This window comes from Simochromis diagramma, unplaced genomic scaffold (genome assembly GCF_900408965.1).
Source record: "Simochromis diagramma unplaced genomic scaffold, fSimDia1.1 OVJJ01000284.1, whole genome shotgun sequence".
Taxonomy (NCBI): Eukaryota; Metazoa; Chordata; class Actinopteri; order Cichliformes; family Cichlidae; genus Simochromis; species Simochromis diagramma.
The window spans coordinates 1,293,235-1,313,693 of NW_024386871.1; the positions used below are offsets into that span (position 1 = coordinate 1,293,235).

General features: G+C 39.8%; 1 protein-coding gene and 1 long non-coding RNA gene across 6 annotated transcripts in view; both read left to right on the forward strand.

The window, feature by feature from the left end:
• The window catches only part of lrrc7 (leucine rich repeat containing 7), a 137,720-nt gene that overhangs the window by 93,631 nt on the left and 23,630 nt on the right, over positions 1-20,459 (forward strand). For 3 of the 5 annotated variants that reach the window (XM_040031524.1, XM_040031523.1, XM_040031525.1), the window contains 13 exons: positions 1,632-1,695; positions 1,984-2,088; positions 2,176-2,320; positions 4,046-4,118; positions 4,382-4,399; positions 7,453-7,582; positions 9,034-9,149; positions 9,417-9,486; positions 11,137-11,236; positions 11,353-11,477; positions 14,297-14,542; positions 14,875-14,997; positions 15,758-15,869. In XM_040031524.1, coding sequence (XP_039887458.1) covers positions 1,632-1,695; positions 1,984-2,088; positions 2,176-2,320; positions 4,046-4,118; positions 4,382-4,399; positions 7,453-7,582; positions 9,034-9,149; positions 9,417-9,486; positions 11,137-11,236; positions 11,353-11,477; positions 14,297-14,542; positions 14,875-14,997; positions 15,758-15,869 — 1,427 coding nt within the window. The remainder of the gene's footprint in view (positions 1-1,631; positions 1,696-1,983; positions 2,089-2,175; positions 2,321-4,045; positions 4,119-4,381; positions 4,400-7,452; positions 7,583-9,033; positions 9,150-9,416; positions 9,487-11,136; positions 11,237-11,352; positions 11,478-14,296; positions 14,543-14,874; positions 14,998-15,757; positions 15,870-20,459) is intronic. The other 2 variants (XM_040031522.1, XM_040031526.1) reach the window with 2 other exon arrangements.
• Positions 18,739-20,069, forward strand: LOC120733389. Its single transcript, XR_005695816.1, has 2 exons — positions 18,739-19,561; positions 19,746-20,069. It is a non-coding gene; the product is annotated as an uncharacterized LOC120733389 (long non-coding RNA).

Below are 20,459 nucleotides of genomic sequence, written 5' to 3' on the forward strand. Positions count from 1 at the left end.
AGTGTGTCACTCATAACTGTTTTAAATGTTGGCGTTTTAATGTTATGTAGCTGACTTTAACCTCACCATCACCACAGAGGACAGCTCCACTACAAACTGCTTCTAGACTCAATAACCTTGTACAGCACTTGCAGATTAACAGTGATTTCAGTAACAGTGTCTTGTGAAAAGTGGTAATATTAATGCCAGTTACTCTACCAATGCAATTGTTAAACTTAATCACAAAAGATAATGAAATTTGTGTTCAGTTGATTATGTCTTTGTTGTAAAAATGCGTCTTGGAAATAGAGCAGAGCGATATGACCAAAAATATTTATAACAATATGCATTTGAAAATTTGCGATAACGATATAACTGACGATATAATTGACACTAGACAAAATACTTTACAACTCCTCAACTTTATTAATGCAAAAAACAAACCATCAATGTATTTTCACTTAAACAAGCAGCTGTTTTTTATGTGCATTAAAGTTATATAAAAATTTAACAGTGCAAATGCAAATTCCTTGCTGACAGTTTAACCAAAAGGCATTTCCAGTGGAAACTGGCCGACATATCCTCAGCATAACCATGTATAATATCCACAAAACTTAAAAAGAGGTTATACACACACAATACAGTAATATTATGTTGAAGCACAGTACGTATCACTCCGCGAGGCTCCTGCCTATAATAGCCGTAATGCTCCGACAATCCATCAAGCGGTGCGGCTTCATAGCTCAGCAAAGTCGAACTAAAACATTTGACAGATTTTCGAGCGTCGTGTACATAAAATCGTTTCAAGGTCAGTAAACACAACCAGAATCCAAACATAAGGCACACGGGATTATAAGGGGCACTGTCGATTTTCAGAAAAATCAAAGGATTGATTTTAAGTGTGCCGTATTTTCCAAAACATACGGTAATAACGACGGCCCGCTAGCACGCTCTACCAAAAATAGTGCTTTGTTGTGTATCTGACGGACGAAAGCTAAACCAGTTCCACACCACTGAAGATGCAGCATTTTTACAAACCGGTTCTGGTTCATCTGTTTCATTCAACGATCCACTTTCGCCCTTCTCGTTCTCCGTCGCTGCGATGCTTTTTCCGCCGTGTGCATATGAAAACAAAGGCACTGCGCATGCGCGTTTTACCCATATTCTATCGTGATATTTCATTTTCTTATCGTTGCCCAACATTATACCGGTATTACAGTGAACGGTATGATATGGCCCAGCCCTACTTGGAAATATATCTTATATGACTGGAAAGCCTGCTAGTTTCCCCTTTAAAGGATCCACATTTGTAAGGAAAATGCATCTGTGGGTTAAAGAGCAGAGTTCAATATGTGGGTTGTGCCTATGAAAAACTTGCCAAATGTTCTCTGCCTGTGCTAAACAGTAAATTCTGCTGTATACGTATGCTACATGCTAAAGTCACCGCAGTACAGGGGTTTGCTTGGGCTCAAAACTTCTAACAAACTGAGTAAGTTTGTCAGAAGTTCCACAGCATAAGAATTCACTGTGTCCAAATTCAGATGAAGTATTTAAAATTTTAAATGTGTGCTGTGAGGTCTTCGGTGCGTACAATTTTAAATTTATGTACAAAATGTCAAACCTGTACTAATCAGTGGATTCTTTCCTCTCAGGTCCATCCACAGACTGACACAGCTCGAGAGGCTGGATCTGGGTAGCAATGAATTTTCTGAAGTGGTGAGACCAGCTAACGCATGTTTTAGAAATGAAATTAGCAAATGTGGACATGGAAAATTAAGAGAAGCAGAAACATAAAAGGTTGAACTATACAGTGCTGTGCATGCAGTATGTTTAAGCTACTAAACAATAAAGTAACACAGCCAAAAGTGTTATCTGTAAATGAACTGCAGAAAAGAAAGGCTGCACCTGTACATAATTAGTAGTCTCAATATAAATGCGAAGTCTAAATGTATAATTTATAGCGTGTGTTCAGTGAAAATGTCGGTTTTTCTTTTCACATGTCAGCCGGAGGTGTTGGAACAGATCCACAATCTGAAGGAGCTATGGCTTGATAATAACTCTCTGCAGACTATACCAGGGGTGAGCAGAAGTTGGGACAAAAAGCTTCATGTGAGCATATACAGTTGAACATGTCTATGCTTTTTTCCGATTTCTGCTTATTCGTCTTTACTCTGTTCTTTTCTCCCCGCACAATAGTCAATAGGGAAGCTTCGTCAGTTGCGGTACTTGGACTTGGCTAAGAATCGTATCGAGACATTGGACGCGGACATTTCGGGCTGCGAGGCTTTGGAAGACCTGCTGCTATCCTCCAACATGCTGCAGCACCTTCCTGACTCTATAGGTATACACATATGGACACGCAAATGCACACAAAAACACTATGAGTCATTCAGAAAATGTTACCTACTTTATACTTTTACCAAACTGGTCATTCTGTTGTGCTTTTGTGGAGGCCAATTTAAGATTTGACAAGTAAAGCTAACATTGTTAGCTAAGTAGCATAAATGCTGAAAACAGAGAGAAACAGCTAGCCTAAAATCTGTCATTTTCCAAACATAAACAAAGACTCTGAGTAGCCTAATGACTTTAAAAGTAATGAAAGCAAATGGAAATTTGGTAGCTTCATTTTAAGTATGTACCAGTAGGGCAGCAGCACATATTTAAATAAAATATTGGATATTTTAGCATATTTTTATTCAGCGATGATTATCCACACAGCGTTATTGCCACAGGCAAAAGACAGAAAAGTCACCAGCAGCACTGAGGGTAGCTGGCTGTTAGAGGTGGGAATCACTAGGCACCCCATAATATATTATATCAATACTTTGATACTATAGTAACATTGTACAATATGCCAAGTATTGCAAAACCATACCTCAATTTATCATATTGTTTCAACTGTCATCAGGGTTAAACTTTGTCAACAAGACTAAAGTTATCTCACTTTAGTTATTTTTTTGCCATAAAATGAGATTGTCAAGCATACCGACACGAAAACCTCCCAAACCCTACCGTAAGGCCACTGTTGGGGGTAACGTGTTAATCACATTACATTTTTCAGTATTGCTGTAGTTTATTACATTCAGTAATTACAATACAATTATGATTATATTGTTACTGTCGTGACAAAGGTTCTTCACTTATCTAAGCTTCAGGCGGATAGAAAGAAAAAAAGCCTCAAACAAACATGTTTTGTCTTCCTGTGCGTTTGAGCTACAATCAGCTGATTTCAGTTCGGTAGAGCTGATTTAGGGAAATCTGGAAAATCTCATGATGGTGGTGCATGCGATGAGCCCTCTTGTTCATAGTATTCCCAGAGTATTTTTATTTTATTTAATAAAATATTGACATTGTCATCCCTATATTAACACAATATTGCAAGCATATTGATACTACTGATAAATGCCACACATTATCACTGTGCTGTAGTTTGAATTCCTAGGTGTGTGTGACTGTGCTGACTGGGGTGTTTTTCCATTCATTGCCAAGAGGTTTGCTGAAAGAGAATTTGGAGCTAAATAGTGCCTTGTTTACCTGCAACCTAAGCATCAGAAACTGTTCAGTAAATTGGTCATTGTTTTCAGAGATATTTGCAGTTACGATAAGAAACGCTGGAAACGCTCAAGTGCTGGTGTCCTGCAGGTTTTAGATGTGTCCTTGATCCAACACAACTGATCCAAATTGCTAAATGACCTCCTCAACATGTCTCGAAGTTCTCCAGAGGGCTGGTAATGAACTAATCATTTGACATTTGGACACCGGCACTCGAAGCCTGGAGTTGCCTACCCCTGGTGTAAAGAGTCACTTTACACCAACGGTTGAGGTGTTTCTGTGTGGAGTTTGTATGTCATGGTTGTGTCTTGGTTCTCTGCAGATACTCTGAAATCCTCCCACAGTCCAGAGACACTCATACGTTTTTTTAAACTGCTGTTTATTTCCATATTCATCTTCTTTTTCTAACAGCCACAGGGAGCAAGTGGAGATGAATGTACTGCAGCACCTGAGCCACAGGTTTGAGGCCCCTGCTCTAGGAACAGAGTAATTTTGCATGTGTGTGTGTTTGCAGGAATGTTAAAGAAGCTGACAACACTAAAGGTAGATGACAACCAGCTAACCTCACTGCCTAACACCATTGGGAGGTAAGAAAAATGCACACACACTCCATCAAAGCCAAATACACATCTATACTTTTATAGTGTATACTTTTTTTTCTTCAAAAAACTTTAAAAGCTCCTTCAGCAGAACCTGCTGTCATTTTAGATGATCTCCACAGGTGACATGTATCGTTGGTGGGTTGTTGTTTTCCTTGTTTATTGCTGTTAGCTGCTGTGTTGTTATGCTGGCTGATGACTGGGGGGGGGGGGTTCTGTGTGTTGTGTTTGCTGCATTGCCGCGGCGTTAGTCCGAAGCCCAAGCAAGGGTGAGTAACATTAGCCTCCTGGATCCGGGGGTGTGTTCAGAGACAGACAAATGTTCAGCTGTGTTACAGATACAAGAATTCATGCTTGCTGCCACATGCTGTCCATGTGGGAAACATCTTCACATTAATACATGAATTACATGCAAACATAAACACGACTTTGCATTTTCTTCTTGTTGGGACATTTGGACGTAACGTTTGAGTAAGACTCTCACTGAAAAAGTAGCATACCAGTAAAAATCTGCAGCATTCAGATGGAAATGATTGCATGTAAAAAATGATTACAGTAATGTGATTACATTCTCATTATTATCCATCACAGTCCAGATTTGGTGGCAGTAATTCCATTATTTGTTTTGGGAAAATACGAGCATTTATTAAATTAGGCAGAAGATTTTTGTTTTCTTTTTTTTTTAAATTCCACTTAAAGTGCTTTTCTTTCATCTCTCTCTCTCTATATTTAGAGATTAGTTAGAAGTTATGAGCTGGTAAATTTTTGACGAAATGCAGTCCAAACATGGCCCAAAATTAGAGTGATATTAAACTACATCAGTTTGGATGGGAATAATTTGATTCTGTTGGGTTTTTTGGTTTGTTTGTTTGTTTTTACACGTTAAATCGATACTTTTTTCCATGTGGCTTTATGCATAAACATGTGCAGATGCCATGTTTAACATTATCATTACACTTTTGCAAGATTTGTATCTGAGCGCACTGGAAACATTTGGTCTTCCTGGACAGGTCCCAGGTTTTAGCTTCAATAAGTAGTGCTGTAGATCCATTAATTCCCCTTAAAAGGTCCTTTTCTTACCTTTAGTTTTTAAAGTGTTTCTTACTAATGATGAATGTGATCCCTTCCCAATGTTTCAGTTTCCATGTAGAATGAATACTGCATATAGACTTTACTGGATATGTGTTGAATCCACATAGAACATAAATAAATAGAATGAATACTGCTGCTGGTACTACTGCTGTTATTGTTTTGCTTACTAAAGTCTTAAAATGTTTAAAGCCTCTGCTACATTAGACATAAGAAAGGTGCCATCATGGCAGCGTACGCTCACTGGTCACTTTATTAGGTACACCTTGCTAGTTGAGTCCCCTTTTGACTGCCTTCATATTTGGTAAAGATTCAACAAGTTGCTGGAAACATTCCTCAGAGATTAGTAACAGACAGCTTCATGTTTACCAAAGTGTGTCAAGAATATATCCTAAAAATCATTACACCTACAGCACTGAACTGTTGATACAAAACAAAGTGGAATTTTATTCTGACATTATCATTAAAATGTTCCCCAGACCAGGCAATGTTTTTCCAGTCTTCAACTTTGGTGAGCCCGTGTAAATTGTGGACAGAAGGGGAACTCAGTGTTGTCTTCTGCTTCTATAGCCCATCTGCCCTTCATACCTTGGTTGTACTGAGTGGTTATTTGACTCCTTCCTATCAGCTCGGAGTAGCCCAGCCATTCTCCTCTGACCACCGACATCAATAAGGCATTTTCACCAAGAGAACTGCCACTTGCTGTATATTTCCTTGAATTTGGATGATTTTTGTCAACCCTAGTGATGGTTGCTTGGGAAAACCCCTGTAGATCAGCAGTTTCTAAAGTTTCTGTCCTGCACCAATAACCACGCCATTTTCAAATGGCGTGGTTATTGGTGCAGGTTATTGGTTATTCCCCATTCTGATGCTCGGTTTGGGCAGCAGTGCGTTTTGACTATGTCTATATGCCAAAATGCACTGATTATATTTGCATAGTAACTGCAATATTTGCGTTAACAAGCAGTTGAACAGGTATACGCAATAAAGTGATTGGTGAGTGTATCCTTTTATATTTTTACTACGTATCTTAACGTGTTTGCTCATGACTAATGCTTCTATGAATGTGCATCTTGAGTATTTAAACCAGAGGGAACTGAGTTTTTTTTCCTTTTTGCCCTTGGAAAAGGAGGATTATAATCTTGTGATTGGGAACACAAGCAACGCTAAATGAAAGAAACTTGAAGTTAAATGTGGGGTGTGAAAGTCCTTTCCTCTTTTCTCCTCTTGTTTCCTCTCCTATCCTTTTCCTTCCTGTCAGACCGTATGGTGGCCCAGATGGTCCGGTCTATCGGGAATAATAATAGCAGACTAATGCAATGTTAACAGTGACAGTACATTAATGTAAAATTGTTGTCTCATTAGCATTAGCCTGCTGTTAGCGTGATGCTAGGACAATGATGGCAGTCAAAGGGGGCGGTCATGGTGTCCTGTAGTGGGCCTGCTGTGGATCTTGCTGTATAACTGAGTGGAGTGGAGAAATTGAGATCCAGGTTGAAGAATTTTAAGATACCCAAAGGGGATGAGATGGGTGGCCATCAAATGAGGCCAAATTCATATTAAGTCATTTATTGATTGATGGATTCTTCAATGTGTTGATCTTTTCCCTCTCTCTCAACACTCGCCACTTATTAACTGGTGCAAATTTTCCTTTTCATCATAACACGTTTAAAGATGTGGCAGCTGACAGTCGTCGTGTTTGTTGCTGTCAACAAATCCCATGAAAAGTCTGAAACTAGGTAAACATGTCTGTGGAGCTTACTCCAGCACAAACCTAAGCAAAAAACTTTGAAAACATTTTGTGTGTAAATGCCTCAGAGATATACCTTCTGTACAAATGTTCATTTAAGTGAGGTAACACACTATTTCAATACACTTTTAATTTATCGTGATAGTGTGTGAGGCTGACGTGTCACCAAGTTAAATGATGAGGCTCATTTAATGATGTGTGTGTTGGACAACAATAGTACTCTATTGCTGAAACAAAAAATATATATCAGGCTTTGGATACATATACAGTACTCCCCACCCCCCATCCATTCATTCCTTGTTTCAGTCTTATCACATGATGTGTTGACAGCTGTAGGAATAACGAATACTGCCATTCTTATTCTTTCATGTCTGAGTAATTTAATGTTACAGAAGAGATTGTGTTGCCTGCAGAATGATTTCCTTTCTATCTCTGTCATGCTCTCTCTGCCTCTTCCTTCCTGCCTTTGTTCCTTCCACTCAGTCTGTCTCTACTGGAGGAGTTGGACTGTAGTTGTAATGAGTTGGAGTCGCTGCCTCCCACCATCGGCTACCTGCACAGCCTGAGAACCTTCGCTGCCGATGAGAACTTCCTCTCAGAGCTGCCCCGCGAGGTATGGAGATGAAGACACATCTTGAAATCTTTGCACTTCTATGTCCATTACTTGAAAAAAAAAAGCCTTTTGAAATCAGATGAATCTTTTTGATACAGCATGTATTATGTGCACGAGTGCACACGGTTACTTTCTTAACATGGCAGACTTCTCAGCAACAAACTGTGTCCGCTGGCAGTGACTTACTGAAGTCTCTGTAAGCCTGTGAAGCGATTTCTACCCAGTGATATTTTCTGGTTTCTCTTAATCTTTTAATGAGATTATGTGCGTTAGATGATCATCTCCTCAAATTCTTTGTAATTTTACTTTGCAAGATGTTATTATGAAGCTGTTGAACCCCTCCCTGTCCATAATTCTTAAAGCCAATCTGGGCCACTCGTTTTCCTCCTAACCATCTTCCTAATTAACCTAATTAGCTCCCACTAATGACGTTCCTCTTGGTGTTTCTTTACATTGAAGAACTTTTTGTCATGATCCTGGGTTTTTGTGTCCTTGTGTTTTGGTTCATGTCTTGATCATAATTAATAATAGTAGTTTCAGTTCCCTCAGTGTTTCCTGTCTCTTCCTTCTTGTGTTTCATCTTCCTGTTAGTGCTCGTCTCTTTTGTCTTCTGGTTACTTCCTGTTTTACTTTGAAGGTTTGTTTTTTGTTGTTGTCCTTATTCTAGTTTCCATTTGTTTTTCCTTCCTTTGAGATTGCCAGCTTTGCTGTAATTGTCTTCACCTGTTGTTGATTGATTTCACTTGCATTTGGGGTTTTTAGATCATTGCTGTTCCTTTTTGTGGTCAGTTATTAAAACGTCTTGTTAAACTACTTAGCCTTCAGTGTACTGTATTTGGATCCACTCCAGGAGTGACACTTTTCCATGCTTTTGTTCCCATGTCCCAACTTTTTATCAATGTTTTTCTCCCATTTAGTTGAAAATGAGCATTAAATTCTTGTCCTTGTCCCAATTTTTGTTATGATTTAGTAAGGATTTGTACCTAATTTCATTCTGTTTTTCTTAATCATTATTTTAGCAGTCAACTTTTTGGAAAGTGTTTTTTGTTTGTTTTATCTGGTTCAAAGTGTGATGACAGATGTCAGCCATGTTGCAGATGTTCTTTTTCGGAGTTATTATGATGCTAGGTATTACTAGCTTAGGTTGGTTGAAGCCCATTATTGAAAGCGAAGACGATAAATCTGGATGCATTAAATATATTACATGTTTGAATGGAAAACAAAAATTATGGTCACTTTAAAAACAACAGAGATTATTACATTTTGTAAACGTAAGGTGTTGAACATTATCAAACGCACCTTACAAAGATGCTCAAAAGTCTTATTCTATCTGTAATTTAACACTCATCAGTCTGAAGATGTCCAGTGTAATATAGGTTAATTGTGATGCTGTGGATCTTGCTCACTATGCGATGTATATTTAATGTAATCTGACTGTCTGTGTGTTTCAGATCGGTAACTGCAAGAACGTGACCGTCATGTCACTGCGGTCCAACAAACTGGAGTTTCTTCCTGATGAGATCGGACAGATGACCAAACTGCGAGTCCTTAACCTCAGCGACAACAGGTAGACCCACGCACACACACATACACACACGCAGAGACCAAGCTCCTTTATGACTCAGTAGTGAATAGATACAATGCACACACAAACGCAAACTTTTTCAATGGTCGTTTCGGTTCGGTCTACTGTTTCCATGGGAATGGCTGAGTGTGTTGCTATGGTTATATGCTCTGCGGGCTGTACAGTGCGTGGGTGATGAAACATCTCTGTTTTTTTTTTCTTTCTCACCTTCCCTCTCTCCCCCCCTCTCTGTGTGTCTCTCTCGATTAGGTTAAAGAATCTACCGTTTACCTTCACTAAGCTGAAGGACCTGGCAGCTCTGTGGCTCTCTGACAATCAGGTATCTCTTTCTCTCTGCCCACGCTCTCCAAGAGAGCACGTAGCTAACAAATGTGTGCTAACAAACGTGCAGCACAAACACACAACGAAATCGACATTGTAATTAAATTACCACAACTATGCTATGGCATGTTTTATAAAATTGTGTTTCTCTGATAGACTTTCAACCTCTTTATCCTTTCCTTAGTTTCTATCACATATCTGAGTTCTCATATTTAACATAAGGTCAACATATGTACAAGTAACGCCCATGAGCCACCTCTTCTACTCGTGGCTCTGTGTAATGTCAGACAGTACATGTCCCCAACATGGTCATCTCAGAGCACAGAGGCTCATCTCACCTGCTGTTCACGGCTGCTGCTCAGTTTAACCAGTCAGTAAAGAGAGTTGTTTTAAAAAGAATGGGCAAAGGAGCTAAAAGGGCCTGCACCGAGGTTCAAATAAGGATTACTCTTCACTTTGATGATGCAAAGTAACTCTGGCAGAGCTCGAGAGTATAAATATGGAGATGAGTCACTAACAGGTCCTTTTTACTTGCCTGTCACTGGAAGGTTTTTATTGTTAATTATCAATTAGTGTCGCGTTTCATTTCTAATGGCTTTTTATCAAAACGGTGTGGCAAAGATAAATCAATAAAATAGGGAGATTTATTCACAACAGGGTGATAATGATGAAAAATACACATGCTAAATATTTTATGTCAGCTCCTGTTCATTTTCTCACTATTCTCTCCTTTGTTTTGTTTTTTAAAGACACTACAATGAACTGATAATTACTTGATTTTGTGCTTTCAGTGAGAGTTTGCTGCATGTTAACCTTCTCAGTGATAAGACAGATGCTACATAGCAATGAATCATTTTATGGGCCCTCTGAATTTGATTCTCTCTGCGATGAATGCACTATATACAGCACAGAGAGTCCACAGAGATGATGCAGTTTTAGCTGTCATTCAGAAAAAGCAGCCAAACTGTTCTTCAGCTCTTTGAGACATTTGCATTTTTATTTTTAAGTTCAATCAAAGCCATTAAACGAAATCAAGAGTCCCAAGAAGCTCGGAGCGTTATTTACCTGCTGAAGAGGAAAGCAAATTTAAAATTCAAATGCAATTTGTTTAATGGCAGAGCGTTCACACATTTACATTTAATATCACCACTTATGTCGGCATATTCTGCCTCAGTAATGAAACTCATATTCGCTCATGCTGTTTGATGCATTACAAGTGGCGACTCTGACGTCATGGGAATTCGGTCCGCATTAAAGTTTGCGAGGAAGACAGAAAAGTTTACTAGCATTGTATCCGTATCCGAAAATAGAAAATGTAAACTATAATGTCTTGATGCAGTTTTAATTAGGGTGTGTTGTGATATTTGTAATCTGAATGCAATGAAACATTTATTTTCCCTGTTGGGAAAATTGATTCGCAAATCCTTCCCAAGTGATTTGCATTAGCACTCGGCAGGTTTCGTTTGAAGTCGAGCTCTGCTGCAGCTGATTGTGCGAGCGATTTAAATGAGCAGCAGGCAGAAATCTTTGTTTTTAGGAAAAGGGGTAGGTGCAGGTTAAAATTAGACATAATGGAATAGATGTCATCAGTAAAAGTTCCTACAACAATACTCTGTGTGTGTGTGTGTGTGTGTGTGTGTGTTTGCAGTCCAAGGCTCTGATCCCACTGCAGACAGAAGCCCACCCAGAAACCAAACAGAAGGTTTTGACCAACTACATGTTTCCCCAGCAGCCGCGACACGATGAGGGTACGAACTCCTTTTGTGTTTGTGTGTGTGTGTGTGTGCGCGCGCGCGTAACCCAGGTAAAGATTACCTGACTATAATTTTAAACCCTCGGCTGTTAATTTATGGTATGTGTGCAGATTATCAGTCGGACAGCGACAGCTTTAATCCTACGCTGTGGGAGGAGCAGAGACAACAGAGGATGACTGTGGCCTTCGATTTTGAGGACAAGAAAGAAGAGGAAGACAACTCTGGGAAGGTCAAGGTCAGCTATATCTGTTTTGGGGTGGGAGGTGGGGGGAGGGGGGTCGTATGAGATGAATAGGGTGTCTGTTTATCTTTGTTTTTGCTATTGGAGCACCTCCAATATTAAGATTAACATGATATTTTACAAGTAAAGCATTGGTTGACTGATTGAGTGACTGATTTATTTTGAACATACAAATATTAATATTAAAGTAACAACTATAAACATGGAAAACAGAAAAGAAAGTAGATACAGTGGCTTGCAAAAGTATTCGGCCCCCTTGAACTTTCCCACATTTTGTCACATTACAGCCACAAACATGAATCAGTTTTATTGGAATTCCACGTGAAAGACCAATACAAAGTGGTGTACACGTGAGAAGTGGAACGAAAATCATACATGATTCCAAACATTTTTCACAAATAAATAACTGCAAAGTGGGGTGTGCGTAATTATTCAGCCCCCTGAGTCAATACTTTGTAGAACCACCTTTTGCTGCAATTACAGCTGCCAGCCTTTTAGGGTCTGTCTCTACCAGCTTTGCACATCTAGAGACTGAAATTCTTGCCCATTCTTCTTTGCAAAACAGCTCCAGCTCAGTCAGATTAGATGGACAGCGTTTGTGAACAGCAGTTTTCAGATCTTGCCACAGATTCTCGATTGCATTTAGATCTGGACTTTGACTGGGCCATTCTAACACATGGACATGTTTTGTTTTAAACCATTCCATTGTTGCCCTGGCTTTATGTTTAGGGTCGTTGTCCTGCTGGAAGGTGAACCTCTGCCCCAGTCTCAAGTCTTTTGCAGACTCCAAGAGGTTTTCTTCCAAGATTGCCCTGTATTTGGCTCCATCCATCTTCCCATCAACTCTGACCAGCTTCCCTGTCCCTGCTGATGAGAAGCACCCCCAGAGCATGATGCTGCCACCACCATATTTGACAGTGGGGATGGTGTGTTCAGAGTGATGTGCAGTGTTAGTTTTCTTCCACATGTTTGCTGTGTCCCCCACATGGCTTGTGGCAAACTGCAAACGGGACTTCTTCTGGTTTTCTGTTAACAATGGCTTTCTTCATGCCACTCTTCCATAAAGGCCAACTTTGGGTGGCTGTAGCTCAGGAGGTAGAGCAGGTCACCTACTGATCGGAAGGTTGGTGGTTTGATCCTTGGCACCTCCAGTCTGCATGTCAAGTATCCTTGGGCAAGATACTAACCCCAAGTTGCTCTCCGATGCATCCATCGGAGTATGAATGTGTGTGAACGTAGTTAGATAGCACTACGTATAGGTAAAGTGCTTGTGAGAATGGGTGTGATTGGGTGAATGTGGCATGTTGTATAGAGCGCTTTAGCGCTATATAAGAATCAGTCCATTTACCACTTTGTGCAGTGCAGTTGTCCTGTGGACAGATTCCTCCACCTGAGCTGTAGATCTCTGCAGCTCGTCCACAGTCACCATGGGCCTCTTGGCTGCATTTTTGATCAGCGCTTTCCTTGTTCGGCCTGTGAGTTTAGGTGGACGGCCTTGTCTTGGTAGGTTTACAGTTGTGCCATACTCCTTCCATTTCTGGATGATCGCTTGAACAGTGCTCCGTGGGATGTTCAAGGCTTGAGAAATCTTTTTGTAGCCCAAGCCTGCTTTAAATTTCTCAATAACTTTATCCCTGACCTGTCTGCTGTGTTCTTTGGACTTCAAGGTGTTGTTGCTCCCAATATTCTCTTAGACAACCTCTGAGGCCGTCACAGAGCAGCTGTATTTGTACTGAGATTAGATCACACACAGGTGCACGCTATTTAGTCATTAGCACTCATCAGGCAATGTCTATGGGCAACTGACTGCACTCAGACCAAATGGGGGCTGAACAATTACGCACACCCCACTTTGCAGTTATTTATTTGTAAAAAATGTTTGGAATCATGTATGATTTTCGTTCCACTTCTCACGTGTACACCACTTTGTATCGGTCTTTCAAGTGGAATTCCAATAAAATTGATTCATGTTTGTGGCTGTAATGTGACAAAATGTGGAAAAGTTCAAGGGGGCCGAATACTTTTGCAAGCCACTGTATAATCCCCCCAATGCTATTTAATTTACAATGAGCGTTCCTCGATATAAAATATAATCAGACATTTTATATACAACTCTACACACACAATATACATAAATAAAACAATATATACTCCACCTATATAGTTCATGCTTTACATTGAGTCAGACACTCTGGGATTAGCACCCCTTTAAATCTTATGAAAATAATCTCTGTTATGTTTGGACACAGTTCCATAATTATACACCACATGTGGATATAGAAAAACTGCTTCTGGTCATCCGCATACTTTGCACCTTAGAATTCAATTTACCCCTAAAATTAAAACGTTATCACCACGCAGATGTCATAAATGAATCCCTGCAGTATCACACAGTGCACATAAAAAATGATGCATTTAACAAGACATTGGTCAGGTAAATGATGTTATGTGTTCTTTTATACATGTGACAGGTCAGCTGTTACAGATTTCAGGTTTATATGCTACTAGGATGCATTCAGAGACCAGCTGCTTCGTGAGACTGTAGCTTTCCCCCCAGTATTGGAAGCATTTGTCCTCCAGTTGCCTCTCCTTGATTTAAGTTGCAGTGCTGTTTCCTGACAGAAACACATGCAGAAAACTGTGCACTTGTATGCTGAATTATGTTTGCAAGATTTCAGATAATAAGTCGTGCTTATTCTTGCTCCCTTATCAGGTTTACTTGTTTGTGACCAACGCCTTTATGCTGATCTTGGCAGATTTAAATTTGCTACTTCACGCCCTGTTTATTAAATATAGTCCTAAATGTCATGTAGGTGGAGATAAACCTAAAACGCTATCCAACACCCTACCCCGAGGACCTGAAGAACATGGTTAAGTCAGTGCAAAGTCTTGTGGGCAAAAGCGTACATGCCGGACACGCCGGTCACGCCGTACATGCCGGACACGGGCACCAGCACCAGCTGAGCACAGGCACCGCCACCTCGGCAGGAACCAACATGGAACATACACACCTCAGCAAAGAGCCATATGAACCACCGTGGCCCCTGCCTCCTAAAGAGGTACAGATTACACATACAGACACATACAGGAGGTCAACAAGCATTTAGTCCCAAATGTATTTATTAGCAACAATGTCGCAGGACACAGACATGATGCTTGTGTGTGATAATCTGATAACGGCTCTCACATGGCAAGAGCTTACCTGAAGTAAGTTCATCCTAAGGTTCCTAAAAATGCAGAAGCTTAAGAATGTTGTAAGATTCAGTCACACTGTGAAGTCTCTGATCACTAAAACAGAAGACAGCTGAGAACAACAAAACTTTTCTTATGTTTTTGTTTGTTCATTTGAAGCAAATCAGTGCACAACTCAAAAAATGGAGTTGTTTTTCAGGTGACAGACAGAGAGATGCAGGACTTCTCTCAGACTCAGCTAATGGATCAGGGACCAATGCACAACTCTGGCATCGATATTCCTAAGAGGAAGGACAAAGAGGACTTGACAGAGAGCTCTGAGGTTTGTCTCTCACTCTCTCACAGAAACACACACAATCCAAAAAAAAAAAAAAAATTAGGTATTTTTACTTGGTTGGTGGACTTTTTATACCTTTTATATCCAGAAGATACCACTGAATACATCCAAAATTCAGTGCTAGCTGTGTGACACTGCACAGATTTCATCACTCATATGTCTGTAAGTTCAAGATGTAAGAAAGCTATGATATCTTTTGAAGTCACTCTAACTCTCACTCACGCTCTGACCTTTAGTGTTGTGAGGGTTTTGTGAGGACCCTTGTGAGGATTTTGCAAACAAACAAAAGTCATGTTTGCATTTAGAGCTAAACCATCAAACTTTGTTGGAATATGTGTATATACATCGTAATCAGTGCTTCAGTTCAGTTTTTACTTTCTCTAACAAGGTGATAATATCTTATTTTTCAGAACTGTATTCAAATAGTGCAGACTGTACTGAACTTGGTTGTTTCTTACAATAATGACTCCACGTGGCCTTACATAAGAGAATCTGAGGCATCAGTGAAATCAAAACCCCAGAGGGTTAAAAGCACGCTCCATGATCCTACTGGGGATCAGGAACTCCAGAACCTGCTGAAATACTTACCAAAGTGTGTATTTATTTAACAAATGTGTGTATGTTTGATGCCAGTCAAGCAAAACGAATTGTCTACATGAGATTCGTGATCATTTTTTAAATCACAGAAGCTGCCTTTTCTTCTCTACTGTATATGCCTGATGCTTTTTTCTCCCTTCTTCCTCAGGATTCAATGGGCGGCTCTCCGAACGACATCCGTATCTCTGACATGAGGCCCACCCTGGTGGAGCCACCAATGTACAAACCAAAGGTGGTGTTGCTGGGGAAGGATAAGAAAGGTACTGTATTATAGCATAAACGTACAGCTTTAAGGGAACATGTCGGAGTCATGTACATACATGTAGACAACAAGGCTGCGCAGTTATTTAATGTGGGTCTTATAAAGAGCTTTGGGGCGTGTTGTTAGATGAGGGCAGAGGGAGGGTGACGAGGAGTGTGCATAGGGAACCCCATTTTTACATCATTTGCCCTGATGGCTTCGGTTTCATCAGAGAAGAAACAAAGCTCACTTTTTACTGCCTTATCAAAAATCTGTCTCCACTCTGAATAACTGAGTGTCTAATCGCATTTTCCAAAAGAAACAGTTTATTATCAGCTCTCCGCAACAATCGACAGCTTTCGCTAATACGGAGCTTCATCATATGATCCACTCCTCCTTAAGAAAGCTTATTGCAAAATGATTAAAGCTCAAACAGCTTGTCTGCCTCAGTGGAGTATCAGTTCTTAGTGGAGGCTCTTACGAAGTAAATAAAAAGCTTCTTCTGGTTTGTTTTGTGAAGATTTGACTAAGTTTGACTCAGGAAGTTTTCAGATTGTTGGTATCTACACAGTGCACGTCTGTCTGCAGCCAGGTCAGCTCTCCAACAGCAGCTCTTGATTTCAGTTACAGCAGCCAAGTTAAATAAAGATTTTAAAAAGCCGTGTTTTATAACCAGGCCACGTCTTGCGTCAGTGCTGTGGACTAAATAGTGTCCACATGCATAATGAGAACACTGCAGAGATCTGGGTTAAGAATCTGATGACAACACGAAGGAAGCATGCAATTCCTTCACTTTCTAGTCAAGTGTTCGAGAGGCCCCTGAACACAATTCTGGTTAACGACTCAAAGAAGTCTTTGATCCACTTTTTGATTTGGTTGTAGTTCTGATTTGTTTTATAGGTTTGGGGGTTTTAAAAGGTCACAGGTGAGCTTTGAAACTGAGCAACAGATGAGAAGTGTAAAGTGCGTTTGCATGTTGATTCAAATATTAGAAAAATATTAGAAAACTTTATTATTTCTGTTCCTGGGATGCCAGAACTAACAGCTAAAGAGATCAAAAGTCATCAAAAATGAAGATGATTAAATATCTATTAAGATGACATTATTATTGGGATATGCCTTTACGCTTTCCTTTAATGTTGGTGGCCATTGGGCACTACTTAGCTCTGTTTAAATACAAAATATGTCTCGGTCATAGAAGACCGCATATCCCATAATTCCGTGAATTTTAAGACAGAAGGAGAGTCTAATCCTTACCTCAGAGCACATTTTTAAACAAGCTAGCTCTTTCCCTCTCATCCTTAACATGTATTCCTCTGTGTGAAATGAATGATGTTCAACATTTTTGCTGTATTTCCATTTGCGTCTTCCAGATAACGCTACTTTTTGAGAATGAGAGCTTTTAGAAACCACTACAGGGAGTGCAGAATTATTAGGCAAGTTGTATTGTTGAGGAATAATTTTATTATTGAACAACAACCATGTTCTCAATGAACCCAAAAAACTCATTAATATCAAAGCTGAATGTTTTTGGAAGTAGTTTTTAGTTTGTTTTTAGTCTTAGCTATTTTAGGGGGATATCTGTGTGTGCAGGTGACTATTACTGTGCATAATTATTAGGCAACTTAACAAAAAACAGATTTATACCCATTTCAATTATTTATTTTTACCAGTGAAACCAATATAACATCTCCACATTCACAAATATACATTTCTGACATTCAAAAACAAAACAAAAACAAATCAGCGACCAATATAGCCACCTTTCTTTGCAAGGACACTCAAAAGCCTGCCATCCATGGGTTCTGTCAGTGTTTTGATCTGTTCACCATCAACATTGCGTGCAGCAGCAACCACAGCCTCCCAGACACTGTTCAGAGAGGTGTACTGTTTTCCCTCCTTGTAAATCTCACATTTGATGATGGACCACAGGTTCTCAATGGGGTTCAGATCAGGTGAACAAGGAGGCCATGTCATTAGTTTTTCTTCTTTTATACCCTTTCTTGCCAGCCACGCTGTGGAGTACTTGGACGCGTGTGATGGAGCATTGTCCTGCATGAAAATCATGTTTTTCTTGAAGGATGCAGACTTCTTCCTGTACCACTGCTTGAAGAAGGTGTCTTCCAGAAACTGGCAGTAGGACTGGGAGTTGAGCTTGACTCCATCCTCAACCCGAAAAGGCCCCACAAGCTCATCTTTGATGATACCAGCCCAAACCAGTACTCCACCTCCACCTTGCTGGCGTCTGAGTCGGACTGGAGCTCTCTGCCCTTTACCAATCCAGCCACGGGCCCATCCATCTGGCCCATCAAGACTCACTCTCATTTCATCAGTCCATAAAACCTTAGAAAAACCAGTCTTGAGATATTTCTTGGCTCAGTCTTGACATTTCAGCTTGTGTGTCTTGTTCAGTGGTGGTCGTCTTTCAGCCTTTCTTACCTTGGCCATGTCTCTGAGTATTGCACACCTTGTGCTTTTGGGCACTCCAGTGATGTTGCAGCTCTGAAATATGGCCAAACTGGTGGCAAGTGGCATCTTGGCAGCTGCACGCTTGACTTTTCTCAGTTCATGGGCAGTTATTTTGCGCCTTGGTTTTTCCACACGCTTCTTGCGACCCTGTTGACTATTTTGAATGAAACGCTTGATTGTTCGATGATCACGCTTCAGAAGCTTTGCAATTTTGAGACTGCTGCATCCCTCTGCAAGATATCTCACTATTTTTGACTTTTCTGAGCCTGTCAAGTCCTTCTTTTGACCCATTTTGCCAAAGGAAAGGACGTTGCCTAATAATTATGCACACCTGATATAGGGTGTTGATGTCATTAGACCACACCCCTTCTCATTACAGAGATGCACATCACCTAATATGCTTAATTGGTAGTAGGCTTTCGAGCCTATAAAGCTTGGAGTAAGACAACATGCATGAAGAGGATGATGTGGACAAAATACTCATTTGCCTAATAATTCTGCACTCCCTGTACAGTGTATTTTCCTTAATACCAACACTGTATTCTAGTCTCTGTAGTAAACACTGGGGTCTAACAGGACAAATACAGAAATGAGTCCACTGTCAGAGGGCAGAATGTCATTCATAATCATCATTAGTGCTGTTTCTGTTTTAGTGTGAACTCTAAATCCTGACTCAAACTTCTTGAATAGATCATTCCTCTGCAAATGATGACCCAGCCATTTTACAACTGCTCTTTGAAGATTTTTCTGAAAAAAAAAAGAAGATTAGAAATCGGCCTATAATTAGCTTAGACACCTGGATCAAGTAAAGGGTTTTTAAGTCGTGGTTTAATTATAAATACCTTAAAAACCTGTGGTATGTAGCTAGTTAATAGAAATATAATGATTGGTATTTGAAATGTAAGAATGAATCAATGGTGAGTCTTATTTTAACAGCCTTGTAGGAATTGGGTGTAATAGACATGATGATGATTTAAAGGAAGGCATTATTATTATTTCAGAAAGATTGATAGGAGAGAGAAATAAATCACCACAGTTATTAAAATTAGTGAACGTAATCATTTGTCCTTGGGACGGCTATGAGGGCTATGAAGTTTTTCCCCCTAATGATTAAAATTTTATTTATGAAGAAATTCATGAAGTCCTTACTAGTTAAAGTTAAAGGAGCACTGTTTGTCAGCCTGGCTACAGTGCTGGAACTAAACCTGGTGTTGTTCCTGTTTCCTCTATCAGTGATAAATAGTAAGATGTCCTAGCCTTACAGAGGGCTTTTTTTAAAATAGAGCATTTTCAAAGGGAAACAAGGGTCATCTAAATGAGAGCAATGCCATTTTCTCTCTAACCTAGGAATTATCTGCTTTACAGTTTGTATTTATGAATTATCCCAGGGAGTCAAACTGCTCTGATTTGATGCCACAGTGTCCAGAAGGCAGTGAGGATGTATGACACTAATAACAAGATAATAAGCCTCTGTGGGAGTAAAGTTTAGGATGCTGCTCTGCGTTGTGTTGGCACGTTACATTGAAGAATTCTTTTCAATTGCTTTATATTGTAAGGTAAAGACCCTACAATAATACAGAGAAAAGCCAACAATCAGACGAGCCCCTATAAGTTAACACTTGGCAACAGTGGGAAGGAAAATTTCCTTTTTAAAGGAAACCTCCAGCAGAATCAGGCTCAGGGAGAAGCAGCTTCCTGCCACGACCGGTTGGGGTGAGTTGAGTGAGGCAGGACAAAGAACACACAGTGGGAAAAAAGCCAGAGTTTAATAATAACCAAGTGAATGAATGAATAAATAAAGACAAAATGGTGTAAAAACGAAGAAGATAAAAAAGAAGGGAGCACTTTTTAAAATCTCATCAGAACATTTTCAGAAAGACGTCTAGTCCTTTGAAATTGTTTTTCTGGTGCTCTGTAGTCCATTATTGTAAAATGAAATGTTATTAGGATTCTCAGGCAAAAAACTGTGTCTATGCCACATGTCAGTACAAGATCGTGCTGTGACCAGGTTACTGTAAAGCAAAATACATCAATATTTTGATCAACTCATGTACTGACAGAGACATAGAAGAGAGTTACCTGATGTTTAATAGTCCACATTTAAAAGTTTTGCTGTTTGGTTGGAATAGTAATATTTTTC